Below are 23,928 nucleotides of genomic sequence, written 5' to 3'. Positions count from 1 at the left end.
GATGTGCCCTCTTGGCTCCTGACTGGCTCTGCTCCTGGATCTCTCTTGGTGGGAACTGTCCTTCCCCAACGACCACCCCTCCCCATGGCCCAGTTCAGTCTGTTGGCCATGTTCAGTCTAGACTCTTCCAGATGCCTCTGGCTGTTCTCTCTCTCGTATCTGCAATAAACCCTCTCTCTCTTCAACCATACCTTGGAGCAGACATGTCCTCATTTTTCATTCAGCCATCTGGCACCGTGGTGTTCGGTTTTCAGTCTTCTGAACTGTAACAAATATTTGTTATTTCAGCTGCCCAATCCACAGTGCTCTGTTTTAGCTGCCCAAACTAGGAAATCAGGGATGGTCGTCCTATTCCACCTTGTAGGTTCTGACACAGAAGCTCAGAGGGGACTACATGATGATTTTTATAACTCAGTTGTCCTGAGCTCACCCATGGGCGATGGGGAAGGCAGTACTGTATGGTAGCTTTGGATTAGCTCCCAACAATGTAGATGCAAGTTAAGAAATCCTAGCATCCTGGTGAGGAGAGGCCCTGTGCCTGGCTGGCCCAGACCTGCTGAGGAGGTGGAGGCTGAGCAAGAGTAAAGGATCAAGACTCCCCTAGATTTTACCTGCATGTTTACAATTCTGTTGGGTTCTCCGAACTTCTGTGTAAATCACTTCTTCTTTAGGGTCTGTTTAGGAAGAAGGTAAAGTCTCAGAGGATAAGGGACCTGCCTCTTTTCTCAGCTACTTCCCCCCTCCCTGGGCCAGCTTGTTCTCTGGAAGGGGTATAGCCCCCCAGGCTTTACCATCTTTCTGACCCTGTTCTAATAAGCACCCTGTGATTTCTGCCGAATCAGAGACTGGAGGGCCCTTGTCCTCACCATTGCTGTATACTGGTTGCAGTTCTATACAGGCTGGTACGTTGTAATAGGTGGGCTCCTGGGGTTCTGAGTGTGAAGGGTCCCTGTAAGATATAGAAACACTGATGTTTTCCGGGAAGTGAGAGAGGGGATGACCATTCCTTTTAAGGAGTTTTCAGTCAATATTATTCCTTTTTCTAGGTTTATGGCCACATGGTATGCAAGAGGTGCCATGCTAATGCTTGGAAATATTTAGTTCTGCTTTGCTCCCATTTTATATGTGTAAGCAACGGGTGTTCTGTAAAGCTAAGCGGCTTGCCAATACCACTCAATTGGAAAGGGCGAAAGCCAAGACTTAAACCAGCCCCGAGACCCTTCTCAGAGATATCAGCCTCAGAGAAACACAGATCAGATAGGCCCCAAGGAACTCTGGTGGTTTGGACATGGTCTCCATGGGAGGCCCAATGACAGTTTGTAAACTGTCTCTGGACGACTCTTAAAGTGAGCCTTCGGGATACAAGACGGTGGCCACGTCTTCACAGACACCACTTGCTGACAGAGTGACTTCTCGAGGTGGGTGAGGTATGTGGCCCGTCTTCTTGGCTGTCATTGGGAAGGATTTTGATTAGGCTGGCCACGCCCAGGGATTTCTAGGCTAATTAAGCTATGTCATCTCAGGATATGGATGGATTCAATGTCTATGTGGTAGGAGAAAAGGAACTCAAGAAGCACTTTCATATTAATGTGAAAGAAGCCAAGAGTGCAGAGGAGGACCGGAAGGCATCATCTCACAAACGGAAGAGAACGTGTGTGAAACAAAGCCCAGGACGTACAAATGGGAGGGAGGGCATTACAAAGACTATGTACCACATGGTGGCTGTCTTTTGGGCTCTCTTCTCAGACCACTGGCCTAATTCCATTCTTGGGTGTGATATTTCTTTTTTTAATACACAATTTCTATTCCATGCTGCTCAACTTAAAAGGCTTGGCTTTTTCTCCATCTTTCCTTATTGGTGCCACCAGGATTTTCGCCAAACTTGTCTATGTTTTTCTCTTAAATTCTTATAAAATTGTTATTGAGCTTCCTTCTGAACCCATTTCTAAATTCTTCTATTAATGAAAATAAGAACTCCCAAAGGGAACCTCCGTTTCCCTGTTAACTGCCACAGTGGTCAATTCAGACAGCCAAGCTAACAACAGTGGTACAAGGAAGTGAGTTAATAAATGAGAAACATTTACCACTTGATGTGAAAAGGAGGCTTAGCTGTCTGTAGCTAAGGTGGAGGTTCTGGGAATCGGCTGGAGACATCCCAAGGGAGGGGCAACATCAACTGGGTACAACCCACCTCAGCAACACATGTAGAGATTGTGCTCTTGGTGATAATAAGATTCAATTTAATTTTTCTGTCCTATGGGTGTTTCATTACTTCCAGAAATAAGGCCAAGTTCTTACCTGGAGTCATCAAAGGCAGGCTTTCCCCCTGTAAAGGAAGACATTGTGTTTCAGGAAGAGGGGACCTTCATGAGGACTAGGGGGCAGTTCAGATGGGCGCCCACAGAGACTGCCAGGAACTTCTGTTACTGAGATCTGAATCCTTGCTATGCCGAGAGGAGTGAAAACTACTGAAGTTTTTTATGCTGGCCTCAAGTGAAAAGAGCCTTCTCAATCCATACTCCATTAACCTAGATTTTAAATGACAGCGGTCTTTAATGACTATAGATAGTTTAATAGCCTCAGACAGGAAAATGGACTTGATCATCAACAAAAATGCTATACATTTAAAAAATCAGTAAGTGACCAAATCTTATTTGGGTTCTGTTTTGATTCCCATCTCTTAGAGTTTTCCTCCTCTTCTTCTTCTTCTTCTTCTTCTTCTTCTTCTTCTTCTTCTTCTTCTTCTTCTTCTTCTTCTTCTCATTCCTTGGGAAATCTTATGAACACCCAGAGGAGAGCCTCTGCCCTGTCTGAGGTTAGACAAACAGCATCTCATCAAGGCATGTTGCTCTCGATGTGGCTGTTGGTGCAACTTCGTATTTGGTAAACAGGACTTCTGAAGGACCCAGAGGGAAAGGTAGGGGATCATGTGATGGAGGAGGAGGCACTCATGAGAGCCTAGGGATGGTCACATGGTCAGGAGCAGAGATGGGAAGGGCATGATTAGGGAGCCACCCACCTGCTTTTCTAGAGAACCAGCAATAAAACAGTACTCCAGCAGCCGAGCCAGCCACGATGAGCAGTCCCCCAGCAATTCCAGCAGCCACAGTAACCCTTCTGTTCTTGGTCGTTTCTGGGGGGCAGAGGATACCCAGGCATAAGGCCAGGAAGAGATGCGCAGGTTTTTTGGCATGGGGGAGGAGAGGAACCTCTGTGACCAGAAGTCCTGAGGCTTGGTAGTGATTGATGTGGCACAGGAGAGATGGCTCATTTGTTGGTGGGGAAATGTGTCTCGGTGCCTCATCCTTGTGCCCAGGGAAAGGCTGAGAGTCAAGATAGATTGTGGTTGGAGAGAGGAGGCAGCTGCCTGATGAGGTGTAAATTCCGAGATGCCCTGTAAAGCCTTGCTCCCCTGTACCAATTAAGAACCACTTCAGAACACAGCAGTTTGGAGAGCCTTGAGCTCAAGGTACTTACCTGTCTTTGAGAAGCACTTTCCTGATCAGCCATCATGAGCTCTGTGTGTTGAAGCATATATTCTGGCCCCTCTGGCTTGAGCATAAGAAATTTACCAGGGATTTAAAAAAAGTCACTTTCTTACTGTGCTGGGCCCTTAGGCCATTGTCAGCCTCACAGAAGAAGTTTCTAGAATGTTCTGCAGTCAGAGAGATGTTGACAGACACCCGTCCTCCAGAGGGAGTGGAGATGTTCCCCAGGGTGACATTTTTGTGATAACATTGGTACAGGACTGGAGAAAAGCCTCACAGAGCCTCACCATATCACCCACCACAGCCTGGGCCCCAGGGACCCTGAGTGTGAGGACAGGGCAGGACACTGGAACTGAGTTAAAATAAAACTTCAGTAGAAGCATCTGCTTCTGACATATGTGTTATCCTTACAAGGGACAAATGGTGTTATAAGCAAATAAAATAGATAGAAACATTTGATACATTTAAAAGCTAATTACTTTGACCCACAAGTAGATTTTCGTGTACAAAAATATTCAATAGAAAAGTGAAAAGTGTTATATGAATCACTGAAAATATCTGTCAACAAATATATAAAAGACTCATCTTCATAGTTAATTAAATGTACAATTAGATCCAGCCATAAACTATGATTCCTTTCATGCTTAAACAGATTGATAATATGATGAAGTTGTGGCAATGCAAACTGAAGACATGTTTTTGAATGGCAGTTTGACAATATCTAAAAAATGAAAAACACGCCAGGCGGCGGCAGTGCACTCCTTTAATCCCAGCACTTGGGAGGCAGAGCCAGGCGGATCTCTGTGAGTTTGAGGCCAGCCTGGTCTACAGAGTGAGATCCAGGACAGGCACCAAAACTACACAGAGAAACCCTGTCTTGAAACAACAACAACAAAATTAAAAACATATAAACTTTGAGCCCACAATCTACTTGGAGGACCAGGTGGGTAAAAAAATGTGTATTCAGGGCTTCCAGAGGAAAAAAGGTGACCACCAACACACCTACAAAACCTGAGCTCCACAATGGTGACCTGCCTTCGGGATAGGCTGGTCCAAAAGTGGCACAAACTTTGTGGTGGAGCCAATCACTATCTGATTGGATTTAAAGCCCATGCCATGAAGTGGAACCCATACTTGACACTGGTTTGGTGGCCGAGAACCTGAGACTAGACAGACCATGAACATGGGGGAAAAGCAGACACTATTTTTCTGCTAAAGTAACACAGCAATAAAATGACTCCCAATGACATTCTGCTCTACCCAGAGAGCAGTACCTCCCTCATCCACTGTCAGAGAAACTTCCTTCTGCAGTAGATGGGAACAAACACAGAGAACTACAACTGGCCAATGTGCAGAGAACAAGGGACTCTGGAACACTCATTCCTAAGTGGGATGTCTTCTTCATGCCACTTAGGGGTCAGGGAGCTGTGGGGAAGAGGAGGTAGAAAGATTGTAAGAGCCAGAGGAGGTGGGTGACACCCAGAAAACAGTGTCTTCCAGGCACAACAGGACTGATGAACTTACAGAGACTGTGACAGCGTGCACAGGGCCTACACAGTTCAAGCCAGATAGAGTCCCACGCTGAGAAGGGGGAACGTGGACGCAGGCGTCCATCCCCGAACAAGACGTTATCTCTAACTGACATTTGCTTGCAAAGGGAAATTAGTTTTCTCCAAAGGAGTCTCCCTAGATATATTAACCACTGTGGTAGTTTGAGTAAGAACGGCCCCTGTAGGCTTACATAGGTGAATGCTTATTCAGTAGGGAGTAGCACTATTTGAGAGGATTAGAAGGATTAGGAGGTTGAGTGTCACTGGGGTTGGAGGAAGTATGTTACTGGAGTCAGCCTTCCAGGTGTCAAAAGCTCATGCCACCCCCACTTCTCTGCTTACAGATCAGGATGTAGCTCTCAGCTACTGCTCCAGCACCATGTCTGCCCACCACTGTACCCCCCCCCCCCCCCCCCCCCCCCCCCCGGTGATAATGGACTAAGCCTCTGAAATGGTAAGCAAGTCCCAATTAAATGTTTTCTTTTGTAAGAGCTACCTTGGTCATGGTGTCTCTTCCCAGCAATAGAGCAGTGACTAAGGCAACCATACTCAAGGATAGACCTCATGCCCAGCAGCAGATGAACAACACAAAAGAACTCAATGGTATTTTGTAGACTGTTCATCTCAAATTGCTTTGTTTGGGCATTTTTTTTTTTTTGTCTTATTGGTCTTTTGCTTGTATATTATGGTTTCTGATTTTGTGTTTTTATGGCTTTTTTTTTGGTATGTGTGAGGAAAATAATTGTTTTCAATAATATATATGTCATATATACAACATGATAATATACTATATAACAATCATATATATATATATACATACATATATATATATACACACACACACATGTATGTAGTTCATGCAGGATTTCTATGGTAATGTTTCTGTAACAATGAAAACTAGAGACAACCTGATAGATTGGGTAAAGAAGTAGAAAAGACAGACAAGATGCATAGAATTTATTTTAAACTTAAAAATAACATAGATTTTATGGCTAAATGTACAATAGGATCCTGCTATAAAAATACTTTATGCTTCATTCCTCAGTAGTGCAGCATCTGGTAAGTTACCCTTGTTTGAGTAAATGACTCCAACTAATGTTTATACAGGCAACCCTCATTTAATGCAGTGGGGCAAAAAAATAAGTAAAGATATGAAAGTAGGAGGTGACTCGTTGGGAAAAAGAAAGTGGGGGTGGAGGAAGAGGGATCAAAAGATTAGAAAGGATATTCTGTGAAAGGAACTGCACTGAGATACCAAGTCAGGAAATAGCCCCTGCATTCAGCTGCTGGAAGGAGTAGGTGCTGACCAGTGTTTGCTTGGTCCAACACCCCTGTGACACTGTCACTGCCTCCCTGTGCTGGGACCCCAGGATACTGCCAGACTCACAGGAGTAACTCCCTAAGCATTCCATATTTAGAAGGAAGTAGAAGGACTTCTCATTTCAGAGGAGGCTGAGCTGCTCCCCAGGGTGACATCCTCCCGATAAAATGGTACAAGATTGGGGAGGGAGGAGCCCTCCAGGATCTCACAGTGAAGCTTCACCATGCCCCCGACCACAGCTTGGGTCCTGAGACCCTGAAGGTTAGGGTAGGGTGGGACACTGGGACTGAGGGAGAAAAACCAGCCCTTGGTTCCTTCTGTTTGAACACAGCCCTCCACACTAAAGGCATTTCTGACTGCAAAACGTATTTTGTATTAGTTTTTAGTGGCCTTCTCAGATTCCTCAGGACTCATCTATCATATATTCCAATCTTGGGAAATGAGAATGTTTGTGTAATGCTGTATATATTTTGAAGTGCCAACACAAACACGTTTGAGAAATCTGAAAATAAAGCCACAACTGAAAGCTGGGCATCTGAGAAATGAGAGAGTTGCTAGGAAAAGTGGATGTGACAGAAAATGCTTGGACCTGCTGTGGAATAGAGGGCCAGAGCTAGTACAGAGGGACCAAATGAAGAAGTAAATGACGAGGCAGGTAGCGTGTGCAGACTGAAGATGGGAACGAGGCTGGTCCACTGGAGTTGTTGCATCAGGTAGGGTAGCAGTCAGAAGGGCCCTGTAAGTGTGATGAAATAGGAGCCCGGAGAGTCAGTCAGGACTCCACCGCTAGAGGTTTGATCTGTCTTTATCAAACCGTGGAAAGGCGTGAAGATGGATTGAAGTGGGGTGAGAGCGGGCCAGGTGGGTCACCGAGTGGCCCTTCAGGAGTTGAATTTGTGGTGAATTTGACTGGACAATGGCAGGAGAGAGAGAGAGAGACGATCTAAGGAATGCCTGGGAAGGAACATCGAAAGGACTGACTGTGAGGAGGGAGAGAAATGGATGAAAGGAAGTGTCTCACAGGGCAGAGACACCCTGAAGAACAAGCCAAGTGGAATGTCAGTAGTTCCCTTCTAGAGATGTCTGGTTGAGGAGCTTTCAGAAAGAGTGGGCTGTGACACACACAAGTCCTCAGGGGGAGGTCTTCAGGGACACAAGTTTAGGACTGTCACAGATAGCCAGGCCGGCTACAGATGATGGGTGCACGTTCATCTAAGGAAACAGGACAGATGCTGAACACACTGAACTTCCTGACTTCCCTTTTCACCTAACGCCGTTGACCGGGATACAGTCTGTGTTTTGAGAAGCCTTTGTTCTGTGTTAGAGGATATTTTTGGTCACAATGGATGAAAAGTGATGCTATCAGGCAGAATACAGCTAATGGAGGAAAGGGGCAAATTCACCAACACGTAAAACCCAAAGCTCCCTACAGAGACCTGTGCAGGCAGAAGGCTTGCTGTGACGTCACACAATGGCTGTTTCTGTGCAAAATACTCCAGCCTTGCCTCCTGGGCCCTGGCAGAGAGACGATTTGCCCCTTGTACTGCTAGTTTGAAGAGCTAACTTACCTATAACACTCAGAGCCAGTGTATCACTGCGCTGGGGCCCCAGGCCGTTGTCAGCCTCGCAGGAGAAGTTTCCAAAATGTTCTGCCGTCACAGGAAAGTTGAAGGACCCTCTTCCTCCAGAAGGGGCTGAGCTGCTCCCCAGGGTGACATTTTGGTGATAAAAGTGGTACAGGATTGGAGGAGAGCCTCCCAGAGCCTCACACTGAAGCTCTATCACATCACCCACCACAACCTGGGCCCCAGGGACCCTGAGTGTGAGGACAGGGCGGGACACTGGAACTGAGGGAGAGAATGAGTTAGTTCACACCAGTGTCTTTTATTTATTTATTTATTTTAATTTTTAATTTTAATTTTAATTTTTTGGTTTTTTTTTTTTGAGACAGGGTTTCTCTGTGCAGTTTTGGTGCCTGTCCTGGATCTCGTTCTGTAGATCAGGCTAGCCTCGAACTCACAGAGATCTGCCTGGCTCTGCCTCCCGAGTGCTGGGGTTAAAGGCCTGCGCCACCGCTGCCTGGCTTTTATTTTTAAATTAAAAAAAAAATACCAATATACTAAAAAATAAATTAGCATTGAGAATTCTTATCATGGATTTTCATTTTCTAGAGCTCACATTGTTGAGTATTTCATGGTTTTTCCGTCCATTCCTTTTCTTTCTTCCCTCCCTCCACTGTTTTTTTTTTTCTGAGATAGTCTGATTAGGTAGCTCAGGCTGCCCTTGAAACATTACCTTGTAGTCCTCCCAAGTGCTGAGATTATAGCTCTGCACTACCACAACAAGATTTTTTTGCATCTTTCCTCTGTATGAGTACACTCATATCAACACATAAACACACAAACACATGCATGAGATCACAATGTACACACTGGTTTATAATCTGCTTTCACCCTTAGCAATGTGAAAGCCCCTAATGAAGTATTGTTCTGATTGTGATAACTGGTGGTGGAGAGCCTAGTCCACAGGAGGGGGTACTGTGCTTGGGTAAGTGGTATCGGGCTTCTAAAGAAACCAGGCTGAGCAAGCAGTGGAGAACAAGCCCATAAGCAGCATTTCTCTGTGGCTTCTACTTCAAGCTTCTCTCTGCCTTGGCGTTTCTGGAGGATGAACTGTAGACTGTAAGCTGAAAGAAACCTTTCCCTCCTCAAGTTGGTTTTAGACAATGCTTTATCAGAGTGATGAGATGCTAACTAATACACAGAGAACTCAGTGCAGTAGAGACCCAGGGCAGTAGATTCTAGGGCTAGCAGAAGCTTTATGAGGCAGAAGTCATGAGGCAGGGGAAGCTGAATCAGAGCACTCAGCACCAAGGGCAACAGAGACAGGAAAATACGGAGATCATTGGAGGACTTAAGAATAGGGCATTGGAAACTTCTACCTCACTGGGTGTCAAAATTGTCAATAACAATGTTATGCTGAGAAATATATTCTACTGTGAGAAATCTAGTTCTTCTCTGAGTTGGCTATGCTGTCTTTCTTATTTTTCTTACTCTCAAGACAGCCTTGCCACAAATTCTCACCCATCTAGGACTCCTGGCCCCTTTTCCTTGTGATACAAATGATTCAATATTTTTCAACAGTGTGTTCTACTACTTTGAAAAACAACAACAACTGGATTTTTACTTTCTCCTAACAAAGATCCAAGTACAAATAGAAGCAAATTTGTTCCTCTAGTGACTCCTTGGTGATGTTAACAAGTGGCCTTGATAATTACCAACCATGATCTGTATACTGAATGAAATGAGGACATGGCCACTCGCTCTAAGGTATAGTTGAAGAGAAAGTGGTTTTGTTTGTTTGTTTTGGTTTTGTTTTGTTTTTTTTTTTTTTGTTTTTGGTATGAGGGATGATACAGCCAGAGGCATCTGGAAGAGTTCAGAACAGGAAGAGAAAGGAGTGGACTGAATATGGCTATCAGAGTGAACTGGGCCATTCAAGGAAGGCAAGGGGGAAGGGGCAGGGAGCAAGAGAGTAGGACCAAGAAAGAGGGTCGAGAGAGAGAGGAGAGAGAGGAGCTAGAGAGAACGGGGCAAGCGGACCAGGAGAGGCCAAGAGCCAAAAGGGCAAAGAGAACCAAGAGGGTGCATGGCCCAAATAGGAGGGGTATACAGGATAAGAAGCTGGGGGGAAGGGAAGCCATGGGCTGGAGAAGTTTAAGGTAGGGGGCAGGGTGAGAAGAGCTGAGAGGAGCCAGGATGCCAGCACAGGACTCTGCAAGAGGAGCTTGCTGAGAAAGCCTAGAGGCCAGCATGCACTTGGGTAGGCTAACAGGCACCTCAGTTAGCCATTTGTCCTGATTTCTCTTGGACCAGATATAACCCTTTCTGCCACCCTTCAATAAAGGTCTAGAAAACTACAAAATGCAAGCTCATTTGCTTAAATGGGCTTCTAGAAAGAGGGTCATGAAAATCCTAGAAAATTCAGGAATGTATTTTCCTCAGAAAATTCCCTCCTTTTCTTTCAAATCTAGTCCTTTCCCACCCTATGTTGAGAGCTGTGATTGCTTGGAACTCTTTGAAGAAACTAAGGTCTTACATAATAATTGTTCATGCCACTGTTGAGAAGTTATTTAGTGATTGTAGAGAAGTGCCTCTGTCGATGAAGAGAAGTTAGCTTGGGGACTAAACATTACAGGGTACAAGGAGGTAGTGTGAGATGACCATACACATTTATTGAAAGCTACGGGTGGAGGCTTCTGAGCTAGGTAGAAGTCAGGCCTAGCCTGGGCTAGGTAAGCAGGTAAGCACTGAGGCCCACAGACAATGAGTTGGCTGAGAAGGCATTCTAGAGCAGGGTTAGGGTGGTTATGGTAGGGAATAGAGGCGTCGGGGCAGACTTCCAAAGGGTTTGGTGAGAGAAATCTGTGAAGCAGTGGGAATCAGCAGGAACCCAGGTCTTACCAATGATGGAGATCCGGACAGCCTCACTGCGCTGGGCCCCCAGGCCATTGTCAGCGGTGCAGTAGTAGTTTCCAGAACGCTCTGTGGTCATAGAGAAATTGAAGGATGCTCCTCCTCCAGAGAGCGTAGAGTTGATCTCCAGGAAGACATCCTCATAATAGAACTCATACCGGATATGTGGAGAACCCCTCCAGGATCTACAGTGAAGTGTCATCAATTCTCCCTCAAGGGCCCGGGTCTTGCCAGTGCTTAGGGTGAGGACAGGCTGGGACACTGGGACTGAAGGAGAGAAAGTGGGTTGACAGTTATTCCTGTTTGGTTCTGTAGATCTCAACCCATGGCTAATGCAGATGCCTAGTCACTAGTCTGCCAGATCTTGGGACAGCTCAACCTCTAAGACTTGTCATCAGCAATCTCCTAACTTCCACGCTGGTCTTTCATCTGTTCCTTTCCTGTCCATCCTCTGGCTTTGTCCCTCCCGGCCCTCTTGTTAGATGACTCATCTCCATTTTAAGAAATGATACCTTCAGGGGAGACCTCTGTATTTTGCTGTCATAGGACTAACACCCTTTTCCTGATCAACTCTTTGCTCCTTTGTGACTCATTTGCTTTCCTGCATTTTAAGACTGTGTGGCAGTCTGTTCTCCATTTCTCTTCTCAGGGGAATGCCAGTGCTTTGCTCCAGGAGCTTTTCCCTTCTGAATTCTCATGCTCTTCCAGGGTGCTCTCTTAGGTCCTTCCCTCTCCCAGGTACCCAGAATGACCCTCTCTATTTACAGGTGAGAAGGTGAGCAGGGAGAGGTAAGGCGTCGCTGTGGATGGGAGCTCTTGTTAGGAGCATGCAGCCTGATTCTGGACATAACCTGATTCTGGAGGCTGCTGCTTACTTTGATGGACAGCAACCTTTCCTTGCTCCATTGCCTGGGCACAGGAATAATAAATCACATGTTCAGTGAACAGAGAGAGGTGTTGAGGGCTGGGGGCCTTAGGATTTCATTCTCATGGCAAAACCAATAGATGGAGGTTGGGCCATAGGGAGGGGCTCTCGGCCTCCTGGTAAAGCTCTACTACAGTCTCCACAGAATCTCACTGTAGGAGCCTGAGGGTAGGAAAAGAGCGTGTCACTGAGGCTTGAAGATGCAGCAGTGTGGTCATCGTGGGTCCCTGAAAACCCTTATGCTTACAGTAAGAAGGTTTGTTCAGGAGGCATTTCCCAAGATGCATTGGTTCTAGCATCCTATCTGTTCTCCCCTTATAAAAAGCCATTTCTTTTCAACTGAGAAGGAATTTGTAATTTACAAACGGTGTATTCCTAATCACTGAGCATTTTTTTCCACCCCACTCTCTGAGAGTTCCCACTGTGCTCAGCCCCTTCTATCTATTTCTAAGTCTTTCCTGTTAGCCCTTGAGTAATGGTTGTAGGTTATTCAGAGCACTGAGTATTGGTAACTGACAACATCTACTTCCACCCGACTGTCTCGAGTCCCCACTAAGGCTCTCTGAGTGCAGTTTGGGGGATCCATTCCTCAAATGATGCCTGGCAACACGCACCTTTTATGGTAACGGGCACTGCTTTGCTGACAAAGTTTCGGCGACTGTTGTTGGCTTCACAGTAATAATCCCCCGCGTCACTGCTGTTCACTGCGGAGATCTTGAATTCTGCTTCTGAGGACTTAGGAGTCTTTGTTTCTTTATTCAGCTTGTCCCTTTTGTACCAGGAAAATTTGATGGGCCCTGGGACCCCTTTTACTGAGCAGTTGAATAACAGCAACTGTCCTTCAAACACCGACGTCAAGGCTGGGACACTGTGTATTTGGAAGTCCGCAGAAGCCCCTAAATAAATAAGAATGACTTGTGTGGGACGTTTGGTGATGGGATGCTCATAGATGAAGGGTGGGGAAGACAAAAGCTGCTCTATTATGTGGGAAGTGGCCTGAGAGTAGAGTTAGACTTCTCTCTGGGAAGTGGGAAGAGGGTGGAGGTTGTGTTTTCTGCCTGATGAAAAGGTCCTGTATTCCTCAATGGCCTTGGTCAAGAATATGGACCAGGAATATAGGTTAGTCTGCCCAACCTGACCTTGCGTCTACGCATCCTGACAGGGCAGTTCCAGAGATGCCACCTAGTGCTCTACACTTAGGAAAAGTGGTGGAGACGTGAAGGGAGAAGGGAGACTTGGCATCACACAGGACTGTCCCAAGTCCAGCGACAGCGCAGTTGATTGGACTTTGACACAGGGAATAAGCTGGCCTCGAGTCAGCACTTCTTAACTTGTCAGGTGGACAAAGAGAGTAAGTCCAGGGCAGACTGGCAAGGAAGGGTTGTCTGTGCTGGGAACAGTTTTAGGTATACTGGCTTAGGATGATGCCTTTTGAACCATTCTCCGGTCTTAAAGAACACAGTGCGATAGTTGAATAGAGAGGGTGGGAAGCATGTATGGTTTAACAACTCTGTTGAAGGAGAGGCTGTGCTAGGGACCCCTGTGACATGACTGTTGGATAACACTGCTCTGATTTCTCTGAACTGTCCATCCTTAAACCAGTAGCCACAGGAACACCCATGTCCTACAACTGGAGAGCTGAGTTTAGTCCGTGTAGGAGAAACATCGTTTTCTTAGGAATGGGAGCACATTCGTGGGTAATGCTATCACTTTTCTTCCCTCCTCACTCAGAATCTGGGTATTCTAGACCATGTGTCCCCTACTATGCTCAACTGGATTTCCTGTGTGGTGGACCAAATTCAGTCAGGCAAAGCTATCGGCCAACGATCATGCTTGAGAAAGCGATGCTATTTTAGAGCCTAGGAAAAAGTGATCGCGAGTGTAGCAGCATCTCTCTAAGGGCATCAAGATGAATTTGTTTATCCCCAAGACTTCACCCTTTGTCTTTCTTGTCCTTAAGCAGTCTGTATCAGGCACCTAGTGTTTTAGAAACCTGTCTGTTTGGCCGAGCAGAACATTTATCCTGGTCGGAGGGCTGCTTAGGACCACAGCACTGGAAGGAAAACATGGCAGGGAGAGATAAGGAGTGGCTTTATCTAAAGGAATTGAGAGAAAAAAACCGAACAAACTTTTTTTTTTTTTTTTTGGATCTAAGCTCATCATGGATATTCACATAAGTTGAATATTTTCTCTCATACAACTTCCACAGGCATGAGAAAATACTTTCTATAGAGACCAGTGACCCAAACTGGTGTGTGCTTCTGCATAACTTCCAGTTCATACCTGGGAAATCTCAGAATGATACTCACTCTGCACAGGAATTTTAATTGCCAGGCTTCGTTTTCTTACTTGGGCATCCATTGCTTCTGCCATGCACCAGTACGACATTGAATCTTCAGTCCATATGGCAGGAATGTGCAGCTCTGAGGAGCTGCTGCAGCCTAACCCAAGAGCCCGAGCCTGGAAGTTTCTGAAGAAACAGAACTGGAGCTGGACATTTGACCTCTGTGCGGGGAGCCGAGTCTGACAGGTCAGGGTCACCGGGCTTCCATCTACAGGTTGAGAGGGTCTGGCTCTCAGCACAGGACGTGGGAATAACTCTAGAAAGGATCACAATCATCCACTGAGCAGTTAAGTACTCTGCAGAAAACCCCGATTCATCCTGAGCACCAGCATGTGGATTGGTGTTGCTCACCAAATGCCAGCAAGAGAGAGGTGCTGCTTTTGGTTACCAACATCCTTCCATCCAAAAGACTGTGTTTTCTCTCAGTGGACTTCCAGTCCACCCTTTTTTCCTATTCTACCTCTACAACTGTAGAGAGGCTGCCTCTGACTAATCCATTCAGAATTAAAGTTGTACCTTGGACTTGGATTGTGATAGAATTGGAAGAAGTGCTGGACCAAGACCACTCCTTCTTCCCACTGCAGCGGTATACACCATTGTCACTCGGATTTGCATGACGAATAAGGAGCTGAGAACGTTGACCAGATGGTTTCAGAGTATCATAATTCTTGTAAAATGTCAAGGTCTTTTGTGCTATACTTTCCTTTGCGTGGCACCTCAGAGTCACAGGCTCTCCTTCAAACACAGCGGGTGGAGCTCGCAGCACCAGTGGACCTGTGAAACAAACCAGGCCCATCACTTGGTTCATTCTCCTGGTTCTCCTTTTCATTACTATCCCAAGTAGGCTTTACAGGAAGGGGGATTGGAGAAAGCGTCCTTAGTTCTTTTTCTGAGTTTAAAATAAACGCCTGCAGTTTGATAAAAGCAGGACAGCAGAAGGTAAGTTAAAAAGCCCCCATCATCATCGTGAATGCAGTCTTCCAGTTCCTTCTCCCATGTGTCTTTTCTCTCCTAGGGGATTTTAATGGACTGTCTACTCGCTAGCTTGCCTTTCATTTGACTAGGGCTTTCTCAGGTTGCATCACCCCTGAAGCTGATTTCTGGTAGCCCTAGCTTTCCCTCAACACCAGCAATATCATTTAATGAGGTTTCCTGTTCATTTAGGGACCTTCATTTTGAGGTGTGTAGATCTGTGTGCTTCAGCAGGTAAATGTTCAAGGAACTCATTAGACCAAAGAGCATAACTTTTCCCCCTTTCCTTGCTAATAGTGTCTCTTCGTGCTCACTAACTCAAAGGCAATTATCACGAGGCTGACACCACTTCAACTTCAGAAGGTTTCATGACCAAAAGATAAAGTGCCTCCCTCCCTTGTCACTCTTTGTGTATCTATAAAAATCAATCAATTTATTTCTATCTATCTAACATTTACATATGTTTATAAACATGAAAGTCCTCATGGTACTTATTATTCCTAGTAAGCAAAATGGATTCAAGAACCATGCAAATAAATTGCTTCTCCATGAGCAGTTTATAAACACTACATATTTTGGGGCTCAAGAATCTCAAGTTAGGAGTCTGTAAATACAGGGTAGGTCTCAAGTCTCTGTGTAGTCACAAAGATCTTTCCGCTTTGGGCCTAACTTTAAGGACCACATCGATAGAAGTGAGTGGGTGTATTTGGCTCATCCAGAACTAAATTAGCTGTTAGTAACAATTATGACCTTCTATATGTACGAGTTGAAGTTACTGCCTACTAGGCTGAATAGATTTTATACAGACAATTTAAATTTCATTAATTTTTATGTTTTAATTTAAGATAATTGTGAAAAATGGTTTGTTCATTTGTGGTGAGTAATAATTAAATCTGTAGAGAAAACTGGAATGAAATAATGTCTGAAACTTTCTCTTCCATCTCACCTTCATCAAAGTGTAAGTGCACAGAGATGCTTAGATGTAAGTCATCAGCTTGGCATTGGTACTCTCCAGACACAGAGAACCTGAAGGTGTGAACTGTGATTTCTCTTAATGCTTTGCCATTCCGGTACCATTTTGTTTTCTGGGGTAACCTGAAGCCATATCTATAGCACGCCAGAGTCACTTTCTCTCCTTGAAAGAAAGCGGTCCATGGAGGATTCAGAGAAATCATAGATTCGGTTGCAGTTTCTGAGGATGAAAGAAAATGAGTCTGTAGTAGAGTTTCAGCTCCAGAAGGGCCCTGCGGGATAGACAGGAAGGATCTGGCTTTGGACTGTTCCCAAGAGCCCCATCCCCAAATTCACTGATGGCTGAAGGCTGCATGTCATCCAGGAGCATTCATCACCCACAGGGAAGAGTGATTGCCCATTGATGGCAACGAGCAAGACAGTTTCTGGGGGCAAAGATAGCAGGATTTACTGTAACACTGATGGTTAGCTAGCCTGCTCTGGAAGTCCGTCCTAGATAAAGTCACCTCCTCCTTTGCCATCTCATCATTCATAAGCCCACGAAGAACTACAGAATCATTAAAGTCTCAACTTTGCATTTTCCCTAAAAGAATAAATATTTTTACTATTAGGTTTTGACACTAGAAAAGCCTGAGAGATTAACTGCCTTGTTTCATAGAGGATGATTTAAATGACTAGAAAACCCATCATCATTAGTTGCCAGAACAAGATATAGACAATCATCTGCTGACACCCCCAGGGGTATTAGATAAGGCATGACTGAGTGGCCAGGTGTGGAGAGAAGGGGAAGACTTCTTGATACTACTTTGGATCCAACCCCTCTGACAGAGGAAACTGGTAATGAGTCAGTACTGAGAAAACGTGTGTTTTAATGTTAACTTGCCACAAATTAGAATCGCCTGAGTAGGGAACTTCACTTAAGAGCTGTCTTGATTGTCTTGATGGATGTAAGAAGCCCCACTTGGATTGTGGGCAGCACTCTGAGGTAGCAGCCCAGGTAGAAAGGGTATTTCAGGAGGAAGATCATCTGCCTTTGGCTCTCTCGGCCCCCCCTCTGAGCGGATCTGCCCTGCCGCCGCTGCTGCTGCTGCTGCTGCTGCTGCTGCTGCTGCTGCTACTGCCTTTGCTGACAGTAGAACCAACGTTCCAAGCTTTCATCGTGGACTAGGGACCAGAGGCTCCAGGAACCATCCAGACTTTGGGTGCCAGACTGGGACTCCTGAGGCACCCTGCCTTATCGATTGAGTAACCGCTGGTTTCCTCACCCTGGTAAGGGACAGCTATTCTGGGACTCCTCCGACTGTGTAACTTCTGGGTTCTCAACATCTCAGGTGTGATTTAGCTGTTGTTACTGTTTTACGGCACACTTAATACATTCCGAGATATATAGTTCCAGTCCTCTAGAGAGCCCTGACTAGAACACTCTGCCCTTGTAAGGCTCCAACTGTTGGGCACTCTTCCTTTCCCTGCACTCCTGGAGGATTTTACTCTTAAAGGAGCTGAGGAAACAGTGTTACAGTAAGCTCTGTAGTGTAATGTTTCATAGTTTTCCTAGTTGACTGATTGGAGAGGAACCCTTCCTGAGTCCTTCATATTTACGTCAGAAGCAGAGAGCATTTTCATTGCTAAGTGGGGCCCATTGGCAATAGGGTCCAAGGCAAGGCCTCAGAGAGGTCCCCGGCCTGTGCATTCACCGTCTCACCCAGGGAGTGCTAGAGGACATCGTGAAGTTGCTCTGGCTTGGAGCAGTGTCAGGGGGCCAGACGTCACTCTCGAGTCCCTATTGGCCTCGGCAGGAAAATGGGAGACACTAGGGAGAAACTCTTACCAAGGACTCATAAAGCAGAAGAAAGGACTCACCGTATTGTCTCCTGACAGGAGCTAGAAACAAAAACAAACAACATTAAAAACCAAGAGTTAGAGACGAAAGCACATAGTAAGGACTCTTTTTTTTTTCTTATTCAAAAAGATAATGTATTTCCATATCCATTTTGCTACTTCTCGTTAAAAATACATTCATGAAAATGTTGACAATTGTTTGTCAAATGTCTATATGTATGAAGATATTGCCCATGAACTTTAAAGATAAATTTAAAAATGGCAAAAAGTAGAATACTAGAGGTAAGATGCAATGACAGCAAGAAACATGGGATAGCCAGCTGAGAGAGAGAGAGAGAGAGAGAGAGAGAGAGAGAGAGAGAGAGAGAGAGAGAGAGAGAGAGAATGTGTGTGTGTGTGTGTGTGTGTGTGTGTGTGTGTGTGTGTGTGTGGTGTACGTGCCGAGGAGGTGGGAATACCATGGATGATACTTGAAGGAAATTATGACCAAGAACACAGGAACCATCCAAGTGAAGGTTGATACTTGTGTCTGGCATGAGAGCCCAGGGAGGGCAATCCAGGCAAGAGGGGCACAAAAGAAGCGACGTTAGCCGGGCGATGGTGGCGCACACCTTTAATCCCAGCGCTCGGGAGGCAGAGCCAGGTGGATCTCTGTGAGTTCGAGGACAGCCTGGTCTACAAAGTGAGTTCCAGGAAAGGCACAAAAACTATATAGAGAAACCCTGTCTCGAAAAACCAAAAAAAAAAAAAAAAAAAAAAAAAGGGACGCTGGTGTTCGGAAGTGGACTGAGCGGTTCTGGCAGGTGTGGTGGAGTGGTCCAAGGAGGGGTGGGAGAAATATAGTTGGGGAGGAATGCAGGGCCAAGTGAGTAGCTCCAGTTTTCTTGTAGAAGTCATGGGGAGCCATAGGAAGAAATCAGGGAATGTGATGAAGTCAGAACTTGAAGCTTTGATGGAGTGTTCTGGCAGAGAGAAGCCTTCCACGGAGAAGATGGGAAATATCGTAACTGGGTGATGGCAAAGGTTAGCTTTCTTCAGAGTGTTTATCCAGGTTTATCTGAATTGTGTGCATGCTTCCTGCTCATTTGTAAGGCCTGCTCTCGATTGGAAGGCCTGCTCTGGAATGGAAGAGCTATGAGCTTTTTTTTGAATAATGAATCAGTTAAACAAACAAACAAATAAACTAGGCTGGTACTAGTAAAAATAGGTCAGGTTGGAGATGTGAGTAATGAGGAGAGAAAGGTGGCAAAACTCAGCAGGCTTATTAATTTATAAATTATCCAGAAAAAGGATGGATTTGATTCTTTCTCTTGAAAGACATTTCTGTCAAGCCAGCCATTTACTGGGCAATGCAGTGAAAATCCATCTGTGAGTGAGGAACACATCACTCCTGTCTACCTGGAGATGACAGAAGAGTGACTTAAACCCAAATGCTTTATTGAGACTGTGTGATTAATCACCATTACCAACATATCATGGTCATTATGGCTTTGTGTTTGAGGGCTTTCTACTTGGTGTGCAATTACACGTGTCTTTTCATAGAATCCCGCCGCCCTCATACACACAAGGTTTCTCTGTGTAGCTTTGGTGCCTGTCCTGGAACTCACTCTGTAGACCAGGCTGGCATCGAACTCACAGAGATCTGCCTGGCTCTGCCTCCCGAGTGCTGGGATTAAAGGCGTGTGCCACCACCACCCAGATCATTTCATGGAATCTTGTCAGCAACACTATAACTTAGGTACCATTTCATATATAAGAAAGCTGTTTAACTTAAAGAAATGTCCAATATCCTTAGCCATCAGGGAAATGCAAATCAAAACTACTTTGGGGTTCCATCTTACACCTGTCAGAATGGCTAAGATCAATAAAGCGAGTGACAGGTCGTGCTGGTGAGGATGTGGAATAAGTGGAAGACTCATCCATTGATGGTGGGAGTGCAAACTTGTAGAGCTACTATGGAAATCAGTGTGGTCATTCCTTAGGAAAATGGGAATCAACTTACTTCACTATTCAGCTATACCACTCTTGGGCAGACACCCAAAGTAGATTTCAGCCTACCACAGAGACACCTGCTCAACCATGTCCACTGCTGCTCTATTCATAATAGCCAGAAATTTGAAATAATCTAGAGATCCCTCAACAGAAGAATGGATAAAGAAAATGTGGCACATTTACACAATGAAGAATTACCCAGCCATTAAAAAACAAGAACAAAACCAAAACAAAACAGAACAAAAAACACATCATGAAATTTGCAGGCAAATGGATGGAACTAGAAAAAAGTCATTCTGGTGAGGTAACCCAGATTCAGAAAGACAAATATGGTGTATATTCATTAATATGTGGATATTAGCTGTTAAGTCGATGGTAACCAAGCGACAATCTGTAGAACCACAGTGTGCAGGTATAGAGTAAGGAACTAGAGGGTACGGATAGGTCTCATTAGGAAAGGCAAGTAGAGTAGATAATTATGGAGGGATGGAAGGGGGGTGGAATGGGAGGACCAATTGGGGAAGGGGAGAGGGAATGAAGTTGAAGGAGGGAATGCAGGGAGAGACTAAAATTAAGTGGCATTTGAGGGCCAGTATGGAAAACTAGTAAGTAGAAACTCCCTAAAATGTATGCGTATATGGAGGCAGTCTAAATGAAATCACCAAATACTGGGGGAGACAGAGTCCTACGGGCCATCTCTTGTCACCAAGCAAAGCTTCTAGTACTAGGACTAGGTTACATCTAATTGAGTTGTTGGCCAAAAGGGTCCCATGGGAACCCCCAAACAACCCAGGCTGTTGACAAGACTACAGGTTACTCTCCACAAACTGACAGCAAGGCCCCATCGTTGGAGACAACACCCACACAACTCACTGGCCCCATTGATGGAGACAACACCCACACAACTCACTGGCCCCATAGATGGAGACAACACCCACACAACTCACTGGCCCCATCGATGGAGACAACACCCACACAACTCACTGGCCCCATCGATAGAGACAACACCCACACAACTCACTGGCCCCATCGATGGAGACAACACCCACACAACTCACTGGCCCCATTGATGGAGACAACACCCACACAACTCACTGAACTTGGAGACATCGAGCGGGTGCCTATGGAGAGCCTTTACTCCTATGTTCTAGCATCTTTGGTAAAGGAAGGTACTCTGCACACTACCGAAAGAGAAATGTAAACCAACCCAGACACAAACCTTCTGATCTACCATGGTGTCCTGCTTGAAAGACATGCTAGGGCAAGGGTGGCACAAAGCTTGTGTGAATAACCACCCAGTAACTGATTTGACTTAAGGCCTACTCCATGAGATAGAACCATACACAGCACTGCACTGCCTGAGTGACCAAGAACCGGAGACTAGATAAGTCCAGAGACTGAAAACCAAATACTACTGGTCATAAAACAAAACAAAAATATAGTGACTAAGTGACTCTTAATGATAGTCCTGCTATACTCATAGATCAGTGCATTGTTCAGTCATCATTAGAGAAGCTTCCTCCTGCGATAGATGGAAACAAATGAGACCCACAGCCCCACATTGTGCAGAGAGAGAGAGAGAGAGAGAGAGAGAGAGAGAGAGAGAGAGAGAGAGACAGGCAGATAGACAGAGACAGAGACAGAGACAGAGACAGAGAGAGACAGAGAGAGAGAGAGAGAGACAGAGACCGGCAGATAGACAGAGACAGAGACAGGCTTTGGAACACTTAGCCCTAAATAGGATGTCTCCATTAAATCCTTCCCCTTCAGAGCTCAGGAAACCCTGTAGAAAAGGAGGCAGAAAGAGTGTAAGAGCCAGAGGGGATGGAGGCCACCAAGAAAATAAGGCCCTCTGAATCAATGTGAGCAGAGCTCGTGTGTCCTCACAGAGCCTGAGGCAGAACGCACAGGGCCTGCATGGGTCTGCACTGTGTGTAAGTCCTCTGAGTCTATATTATGGCTTCCAGTTTAGTGTTTTTATGGGATTCTCGAGAGTGAGAATGAGTGGGGCTCTGATTCTTGTGCCTTCTCTTGGGTCTTTTCTTCTGTTGGTCTGTCTTGTTCGACTTCAATGTAATAGTTTTTGTTTTATCTTATTGTGTTTTATTTTATTATACTTTATTATTATCTCTCAGAAGCTTGTTCTTTTCTAATGAGAATCAGAAAGAGAGGGGATTCTCATGATGGGGAGGAACTGGGAGGAGTAGAGAGAGGAAACCATAATCAGGATATGCTATGTGAGAAAAGGATCTATTTTCAAGAAAGAAAGAAAAAGAAAGAAAGAAAGAAAGAAAGAAAGTAAGAAAGAAAGAGAAAAAGAAAGAGAGAGAGAAAACTGAAGCTGGTTAAGTGGCTAGTAGGTAGCAGCACAATGGTTTGGAGTCCAAACTCTGACCCCCGACCCCTGTGCACCATACTGATACTCTCCTCCTCTCCCCCTCTCCTCTCCTCTCCTGCTCCTCTTGTGCGGTGCTTGGATGTGCTTCTGTTTCTGCGGTAACAGTTCCTTGCAGCTATGGGGTCCTTGCCCCATCCACTGCTCAGTTCCTGAGTTTCAGAGCTATTTATCAGCTGTTATGTGTGTGGATACTTATCTGTCTGTGCCCTCCACTGGAACTTATCTGTCTGTGCCCTCCACTGGAACTTATCTGTCTGTGCCCTCCACTGGAACTTATCTGTCTGTGCCCTCCACTGGGACTTATCTGTCTGTGCCCTCTACCGGGACTTATCTGTCTGTGCCCTCTACCGGGACTTGTCTGTCTGTGCCCTCCACTGGCACTTATCTGTCTGTGCCCTCCACCGGGACTTGTCTGTCTGTGCCCTCCACTGGAATTGCATCTCCGGAGCTGCTTCTTGTACACCGACTTTGCTGAGAGCTCTTCTGCAGCTGTCATTATGGGCACAAAACAGCCCATCATCCTCAGCATTGGGTACAGAGTTGCACACAGACGGCTCTAAGATTTTTCTTTTTTTTGAATAGGTGGACCCACATTTAATTCCAACATTTAAAACTTAGTCAAAAGCAAACACTGTAGGTATGAACTGACAGAAACGCATATCCACGGGCCGTGACACAGTCACCTGCTGCAGGCACCTTCCCTCTGGGAAACCGTGTGTCCACCTCTGACTTCCACAGTCCGGCTGTGGCTGGCACACATGTGCAGAAGGAGCTCCCCTCTATGCGACTCCCTTGTCATCTCACCACGAGACCGGGAGTAGTCCGTCACACGAGTTATTAAAATGTAGCTCTCATTTGAATAAAAGAGTGTGGCCAAACAAGTGAGATTCATTGTCTGTGCCTCATAAAGTATTTGTTAAAGACAAAAACAAGTGAAACTTTAGTTATTGCTCTTGTTACAGTTTCCTCCCCTGCCGATGGAAGGATTTTCCCACCTGTGACTACTTTCCTTAGGCTCAGGAGAGGAAATCCCGAGCTGTGCGGTAAACTTGGGGAATACAGCCTCACGTGGGGAAACTCTGTGGTGCTGATACTCAAGAGACAACCAGGCCTGTGGTGGAGAGAGGTGGATGCTGCCAGACCCACTGCAGACCCATAGGGAGCCTTCTACTCACTCACAACCGGTAGAGTCAACCACAGCAGCATGAAGACCACCCAGGGAGCGACTGAGGCCGGCATTTTCTCATATAGCAGTTAGCTCTTCTTCTTGATCTCACAGTAGTCAGTATGCGGCTCACACCAGCTCCAGTGAGAATATCTGGGACACCGCTCTTCTAAAACAGCAGAGTGCATCTTGATCAGAAAAAGGAAGTAGGAGTACCTAAATTTAACTATTAATTAGTTTCCTCCCCTACAGCCAAAGTGAGAAAGTTAAGATTTTTAAAAATCACGTGCTCCCAACCCCACATTTCTGCTGTTGGGAAATCACCTTAAGGAAACTACTAGAAGACAGTTTTGTGAAAGAGGCCTGTCATTCATCGCTGTTTCAACAGGGAGGCATCATACACGATTATGGCTGTGGGACTGTACAACGACACCATTAATGGTGAAGTGAAGCTCCACGTACGCAAAGGGCAAGAACATCTCCTGGT

General features: G+C 45.5%; 1 protein-coding gene across 1 annotated transcript; it reads right to left on the bottom strand.

Moving 5' to 3' along the window:
- Positions 1–216: 216 nt before the first annotated feature.
- Positions 217–23,515, bottom strand: LOC131912488 (Fc receptor-like protein 5). Its single transcript, XM_059264774.1, has 12 exons — positions 23,452–23,515; positions 17,908–17,928; positions 16,022–16,267; positions 14,620–14,877; positions 14,069–14,359; positions 12,374–12,655; positions 10,823–11,101; positions 3,020–3,133; positions 2,299–2,326; positions 867–949; positions 612–674; positions 217–263 (listed from the first exon to the last, which is right to left on the bottom strand). Exons 1-12 carry the CDS (start codon positions 23,513–23,515, stop codon positions 217–219), a joined length of 1,776 nt encoding a protein of 591 aa, XP_059120757.1.
- Positions 23,516–23,928: the final 413 nt, after the last annotated feature.

This window comes from Peromyscus eremicus, chromosome 6, assembly GCF_949786415.1.
Source record: "Peromyscus eremicus chromosome 6, PerEre_H2_v1, whole genome shotgun sequence".
Taxonomy (NCBI): Eukaryota; Metazoa; Chordata; class Mammalia; order Rodentia; family Cricetidae; genus Peromyscus; species Peromyscus eremicus.
The sequence above is the reverse complement of the archived record's forward strand: the minus strand, read 5'-3'. Positions and strand labels throughout refer to the sequence as shown.